The sequence below is a fragment of the Rhea americana genome, unplaced genomic scaffold (genome assembly GCF_003343005.1).
Source record: "Rhea americana isolate MKP2758 unplaced genomic scaffold, rheAme1 scaffold_147, whole genome shotgun sequence".
Classification (NCBI taxonomy): Eukaryota; Metazoa; Chordata; class Aves; order Rheiformes; family Rheidae; genus Rhea; species Rhea americana.
The window spans coordinates 1065857-1073525 of NW_028185561.1; the positions used below are offsets into that span (position 1 = coordinate 1065857).

A 7669-nucleotide genomic window follows, 5' to 3' on the forward strand; every position below is an offset into this window, starting at 1 on the left:
CTGCAGAGGTCCCTTCCAACCTCAACCATTCTGTGATTATTCATCTTGCAGTATGTCAAAATATTCTTTCTGTAGCTTCTGTATATTCACAATTTGTCTTTTTGTTCCTATGATTCTATGAAATGGTATTTTTGTATCTGATACTCTGAGCATAGTCTATGTCAGGAATTTGGCCCAGATTCTGGAAAAAAATATTTGTCCTGCTACTTTTTTTTTTTTTTTTTCTGCTTTTGTTCATGTTTTGCTTTGTTTTCCATTCATTTAGAAATGACTCAAAAGTGTTTACTCTCTGTGCAAGTAAATAAATTTGCATAAAGTATTAGTTTCCCCTCAAATTCTGAAATAATTGAATTTTGCAAAGGTATTGGTAAATGATATAAAATTGATCACTATAGACATGAGGCTTCACATGTTCAGAATACATTCCATACTGTATGATTGTGAGTCAAAAGATTAATTATTATTATTTAATAGACTAAAAATTGCATATACTCTTATTATTAAAAATATTTTTAATAAGTCTTAAAGTTGCAGACTTTGTCCATTAAATTTCAATTAATACTGTTTTACTACTGCTGGAGATGTTTAATGCTTTTCCTCCCCTTCTCCTTTGAAATACACTAGCTTTTGGTTAATGTAGATCAGAAACACTTGATTGAAGCACGCAGTGGGATCTTATCTATCTTGCATATGATCATGTCTTCTGTGACTCTGCTATGGAACATCCTTCACCTTGCAGATTCTTCAGAGAAAACAACTGCTGCTGCTGCTTCCATTACCACTATTAATCTCGGATCGACAAAGGTCAGACTATCAGGGATTATGTTAAGTTGTTCATGAGTACCTTTGTCAAACTAAATTCATCTACATTCTCTTAAGTGTGAGTTGTGTTTTAATACCTTTGTCTCCATCTATAACCATCTCCCCTAGAAACAAGGCTTTATGAACAAGCATTGAATCCGCTTTTAAATTTAAGTGTCTCTGCTGACAACAACACGTCTCCCCTGGCAGCTTTCTACAAAGGAAATCACGTCCATCCTGAAGAACAGTTGAAGCCATTTAAGACTGCCCTTTTATATCTCAAAGGATATAAAATATTCATGTAAAATCTTATCAAAACAGAGCTCTACTTTTAAAACAGCTTGTACTCGGACATTTGTGAACTAATTTTTTATTCATTCAATTCTTGTACAGCAGTGTCATTATACACACGGAAATGTCATAGCAGGTTGTAACTGTAAAGAAGAGAAGCTGAGAAGGGGACAAGTAGGCGGCCTCTGAGAACTCTGCCTAGTCCTTTTATTGAAAACAGTTCAAACTTGTAGTACTTTGCATTCTTAAGTAAGAAATTACATTTAAATTTAAAGTATTTTAAAATATGATTTCCTCATAGTTAATTTGAATATATCAGATATGCTTTGTGATGATGTTACAAACTTTTCAACCTTTGTCATTCAAACTGAAGAAGTAATAGAAAACTCTTTTTGTTGTTTTTGCACAGACTAATTCATGGTCATATTCGTGCTGCCAGGAAGGCTTTCCACTCACTGATGGGAAGTCTGTACTAGTGGATGGCCTATAAACATTATACTTCTGTGAAAATAAGATAAGCTTTTGTGCTCTGATCAGCATTAACTCTTTTGTAAATCCCAGATTTTTTTTTATTTTGCCTGAATTCACATTATTCAAAAGGATATTTAACATATGCCATATATGAAAAAATTCTGGTTGAATTCGGCTAGTCAGCTATTAGAACAGGGTTTTTGCTTTTTCACCTTATGCCTTTTTTGTACTGCTTTTATAGCTGCCTCAGAACTGGTTGTTGTGGTAAAAAACACATGGAGTTGTATAGAATTGTGTACCTTATATATGAGTGAGCTTTTTAAGCTTCAGTCCAACTGGGCTGCTTTGGCAACCGTTCTCTTGGCAGGTATATAAAAGGCAGAGTCAAGCTCGAGGATCCTATTTAGCAGTTTCCTGCAAGCTTAGAGAATTCCTACTGAAATACCTCAGATCAGATCAAAGCAGAAATGGCTTTCAGAAAATAGACAGGAAATAGATTTTTTTTTCTCTCTCTCTCCCTCTGGTTTTTCTGTCATAGAAAACAGGGCTAGAAGTCGTCTCAGGAAATATATGTTGTTTTTTCTGACCAAGTGCACCTTAAGTGCACTTTTAACGTGCTTAAGAAACATATTATTGAGAGTTTCAACAATGAAAATTTCAGTCTTCCAGAGCAGCTTTTTGTACAACTTTCTTCCTACTTCTTAATCTTTATCTCACTTGCTATAAATTAAGCTCTCCACTGTTTGTAGTCGACATGAACATAATCTTCCTTTGTTCTTTGTAATTACTTCATACACATTTGAAAACTGTTATAACCCCACTATTTTCTCTAAACTATACAAATTAAATTCTATCCCTTATAAGTCATATTTTCTGTATCAGTAATTTTTCTTCTCTTTTTTATAGTTTGGGTTCTCTCAACTTGTGTACATTTCTTGAAGTAAGGTGTCCAAAACTGGACATGCTACATGGTATCCTCTTTCAGGGGAAATAATATTTAATGTCTTGCATGCAGCAGAGCTATTTATGGATGCTTTTTTCCTTTCCTTGTTGTTCTTGACTCAGTAAGTTTGTGATCCATTATAATCTCAAGATCTACTTTTTTTTTTCCAGCAGCACTGCTATCTAAATAGTTATTCATCCTGAATTGCTAAAGTGGTTTATTTCTACCTTTGCATGCAAAGCCCAAGGACATTTTCCCAGTTTGTCAGGTCACTTTGAATTTTATACCTTTCTATATCAGCTGCTTTCCATTTCATTAACATTTGCAAATTTAAAAAGTGTATATTCTCTTCCATTGTTTTAGTCACTAATATAATGATTAAAGAGTACCAGATGTAGTGTAGAGCTTTAGGAATGCACTCAGTGCATACTTACATTTTGACAAAAAAAATAGTGACAGTTGCCATTCGAGCATGGCATTTTGAACATAATGTTCTGCTTATTTAAAGGCATATATGTTCTGCTTCCATATTTCAGAATTTGAGGCAGCAGATTCTTGAACTGTTGGGCCCAATTTCAATGAATCATGGTGTTCACTTCATGGCTGCTATTGCATTTGTATGGAATGAAAGGAGGCAAAATAAAAATACTTCTAGGACAAAGGTATGTGTATACTACCGTGGTCACTTTGAAGAGAGGTAGTACCTTCAAGTGATTTGAAAGTATTAAGGATAATGTCAGTGGTTCCAGTGAAAAATGCATGTTATGGAATATGGAAAATATTTCTATAAATTGTATTTCTTAATTAGCAAGTGTATTGTCAGGAACCAATTGAATTTAGAACTGGGTTATCTTCCTGAATTCTTCAGGAACAGAGTAAAAAACTCCAAGCCCCCGGATGAACTATTAATTACTGGCATTTTAGCTGAAGTGGTGTGTCTCCTATTGTGACTGTGATTAAAAAAAATGCTTTCTTTAAAACCTGGTCTTCCTGTTCTGTACCTGTCTGGAATCTAGGGCAGTATGGATGCAATCTGTCACCAAGTTTGCTATGCAGTACAGTAAGATAATAATGATAATTTATGAACAGGCTTAAGGGTATGGATGTATACTATACCCCTTCATAAATAGAATATATGAGCACTTTTGCTCCTATATGAATACTTTTTCACTATTGGCATAACCTCTTAAAAGCATACTTTTTTTTGAGTGAATTATTTGGTTCAGTGTATTCATACTCGAATACCTGTATGTATTCACTATCCTTTTTAATCACCTAAATTTGCAGAAGTACAGAGCACTTGCAGCCCTTTTGTTTTTGAAGCCATGATTGTAAATTTAAGTGACCCCTTGGCATGTATGTTTTGTTACAGGCTTTACTTACGTAATTATCTCACACAATGCAGGCAAATATATGTTCTTCACCTCACCACCTCACCTCACCTACCCAGTCACTATGCAGCTTTTTAAGATTGTACTGTAAGTTCAGTGATGACTATCAGGAGCTCTTGACTCCCATCATACCCTAGATGGAAATGATTTCTATAAATTTATCTGACATATCAAATATAGCATGTCCTATTTGAAGACAGTATGAATATTTTGTTAACAGACAAATCTATTCTTGTGGGAAGGAATGTATTTCCAAATTAGAACCCAGATAGATTATAGTGGTCCAGCCTAAACCAATGCTTCCAACATTGTGTTTCATATTTCCAGGCTTTTGCATGCTTAGTTGCTTGATTGTTCATTGACTGTTTTTATTGCAGTATTCTGTATTAACTTGAAAACTACCACAAAAGTAGTTGAAGACAGAGTATTTTCTTGGAGGAAACTTTTAGAGTTTTTTACTGTGACACTCAGGAATTGTCAGAACACTGTTGTTCACTTCGGAAAAGTCTTCTCATTAAGAGCTTTCTTAAAAGCATCACTCACAATAAAGGCAACTTCATAGGATTCACTTTATTGTCTATAGTTAGCTCCTCTGGCAGGCAGTTCAGATCTGCAACCCAAGTGACCCATGTAGTAGCAGATCTTTTTTGTTTTACTTGATAAGAACTGTGTGAGGCAGACTGTCTTAATTTTAGTGCAGGCATTGTCTGTGATGAAAATCTATGACATACATTTGATGCTTTTAGGTTATTCCTGCAGCTGGTGAAGAACAACTTCTACTGGTAGAGCTAGTTCGCTCTATCAGCGTAATGAGAACTGAGACTGTTATACAAACAGTGAAGGAAGTGTTGAAGCAGCCTCCAGCCATAGCAAAGGACAAGGTATGAAAATTGTAAATGCACTATTCATTTATTTAATAGCTTTTTACAGAAGCTTAGACATTAAATGATATGGATACTTCATTCACAAATTCAAACAATTCATGCTACCATTCACTACAATCTGAAGATTTTGAATATATAGTGGATAGATGAACCTTTGGCAGGGAAATAAAAAGAAGTCATACCTGCCTAAGTTACTGCTATTTATTAAAAAACTCCTGAATCTTATGTACTGTTTCTGTAAAAGATCATGTTGCATAGGGATAGGATATTTACATGAGGGAAACAAACGTGTGGCGTGGAGTCGGGTTGACTTTTTAAAGGTGAGAAAGGGAGGTGGGAAAAGGAGGAAAGAGCAAAAGAAAAAAAAACTTTATAAAAAGATGCTTGAATGGGAATTCATAAGATACTGTTAATGAAATAAGTTGTCTTCAGTCACTGCTGTAACATTTCAGCATTGTCGTTTTTGCAGTGACAAACAACAACAAAAAAAGTTAATTGCGTCTTTCAAATTGCACAAATTTCATATCTTCTTCCTAGAAGCATCTTTCACTGGAAGTTTGCATGTTGCAGTTTTTCTATGCCTATACTCAGAGGTAAGACAAGAAGTTGGATTTTATTTTTGTCATAAGAAGCGGATGGATGATTTGGTCGTTTTTATCTTTTATAATCCATAGGATAAAAAAATTCCCTGTTAATCTAAAGTTAAAAAAAAAAAAAAAAAAAGAATGGTTTTGAACCGTAGGTATTATAATGAGGAAAGGTATTTTAAGATTTCCGCAGTTCTGCATCACCTTTCTTTCCCTACCTAAAAATCCTGCAGGAAATCTGCCCCTGAGCCACCGAAAGCTGAATTTAATTACCTGAGCCACCGAAAGCTGAATTTAATTATACTGTAGCTCACTGGTATGACTCCAACCACTGGCTGAAAAGCATATCTTTTGAGTGCACTGTTCTGCCTTCTGCCTTTTCTAGAGTCTGTATACTACAAGCTTGATGTAGCCACCTAGTATTAAATCAGTTATTAAACAAGCTATATATGAATGTTGATTCACAATATCAGACTGGAGAACTGTGAAGTTTAAATTAAAAAAAAAAAAAAAAAGGACACCTGAGAGATAAGATCCTGTTTTCATTGCTGTCATTACTTTCTCTTTTAGGATTCCGGTGACCAGCTTAGTAGATAGTTGGGCATCACTACTGCTTCTACTAAAGGACTCTATCCAGGTTGGTCTTCCAGCCCCAGGACAATTCCTCATACTTGGGTAAGCACTCGATACTTGTGATTTCTAAGGAAGTTCAAATATAAGTGTGTGAAATCATATTGAAGTGTTGGTCTTTCCAAATCATTGACTAAGAGTAGAGAGGAATCCCTATTTCTTAGTCTGTCAAATTAGTTTCTTCTCTGAGGAATGGTTATATGTATTAAACTGTATACTGTAATATGATAAAAGCCAAGATTTTTATTACATTACTGATTATTTGAGCTGTTCAGACTCTTTAAACAGTAGATTTAAGCTTCTGGTTTTACTTAGCAAATAACTCCAATTACTGTTTGTTAAGTGTATATTTATAGCCTACTGAAAAAGATTAGGTTAATCCCCAGCATGTAAACTGCTTGTGGAATGTTAGAAATAAAATGTTGAATATGGTTTTCTGTATAAAGCATCAAGGCACCATTTTCTGGAATTTAATTTTGCTAAAAATTGACCTTAAAGATATTTTTGTGTGTTCTAGTAAAACATGTACTTCATAAACTATTCTGGTTAAGAACACTTGGAAAATATTCTATTCTGGTTAAGAAACTTGGAAACATGTTTTCTAGAATGTTAGTAAATTAAAGAGAAATAACTGAAGATTTCGTAAATAAGTGTTACACCTGTAAATTTCTTCAGAGTTGTCCTGAGTTTTGTTATAAGAATAAAACCTGTCTACTTGATTATTTTTGCAGTGTTCTTAATGAATTTATTATGAAAAATCCAAGTCTGGAGAATAAGAAAGATCAGAGAGATCTTCAGGTAAAACAAAACAAATTATATATGTATTTTTTTATATATATATTTTATATATATAAACACACACACAGACACACACACACACACACACACACACACACACACGCACGCACGCACACACATATATGCTTTGAAAATATTGAACAATAAATGCCTCATTTGAGGGAATCATGTGAATGACAATAGTGTATCCAAATGATTTTCCCTGGAAAAATGTTTCTAAGCAATTGATAACTGCTGAACAAATTTTTAAAATGTTTATTGTTTTGAAATTGACTGATTTATTTAGTGTAGTTCCCTAAAGAAATGAGACCTCTGTGCTCTCCCTGTTTTGCCACCCCAAAAACTGTTGGTGAATTTTGAGCAAAATTTGAAAGACATCCTAAATGTTCCTACATGCTTTTGAAAATTGGCAATTAGGTAGAAAAAGGAGAAATTATTGCCCCCATTAAGAGAAAGAACAGATGAAATTCCCCTTTATCTTTCTCAAGAAGAAGCAGCTGGATAGCTACTAGCCAGGCACTGCCAGTTTTCCAGCCAATCACCTTGGGAAGTGAGAGGGAGCTGTAGGGAGAATATTGTGGAGAGCTAATGAATGGGCTGTATTAGAGAAATGGTCACAGGGCAAAAGTCCTGTAGGGTTAGAAAGCAACCTTTGTTAACCATGCTGTCCATGAAACAGTGTGGGTTTTTTGATGTTTAGATTAATATTTCTTTTCCTCTATTAAAAAAGAACTTGTATATATCCTGTTCTTATTTAGCATTCTAGTCTCTGCAGTGATTTCTCCAAGCAGAAACTTCACCTGTTTTATGTCACTATTTTTGATTGCCAGACTTTTCTGTTTTATGTTGTTGGGCTTCCTTACTTCTCTCTCT

General features: G+C 34.4%; 1 protein-coding gene across 1 annotated transcript in view; it reads left to right on the forward strand.

Moving 5' to 3' along the window:
- The window catches only part of DOP1A (DOP1 leucine zipper like protein A), a 61924-nt gene that overhangs the window by 39267 nt on the left and 14988 nt on the right, over positions 1 to 7669 (forward strand). Inside the window, exons 20-26 of the mRNA XM_085299233.1 lie at positions 625 to 804; positions 3043 to 3168; positions 4644 to 4778; positions 5319 to 5374; positions 5939 to 6043; positions 6730 to 6796; positions 7088 to 7145. Coding sequence (XP_085155359.1) covers positions 625 to 804; positions 3043 to 3168; positions 4644 to 4778; positions 5319 to 5374; positions 5939 to 6043; positions 6730 to 6796; positions 7088 to 7145 — 727 coding nt within the window. The remainder of the gene's footprint in view (positions 1 to 624; positions 805 to 3042; positions 3169 to 4643; positions 4779 to 5318; positions 5375 to 5938; positions 6044 to 6729; positions 6797 to 7087; positions 7146 to 7669) is intronic.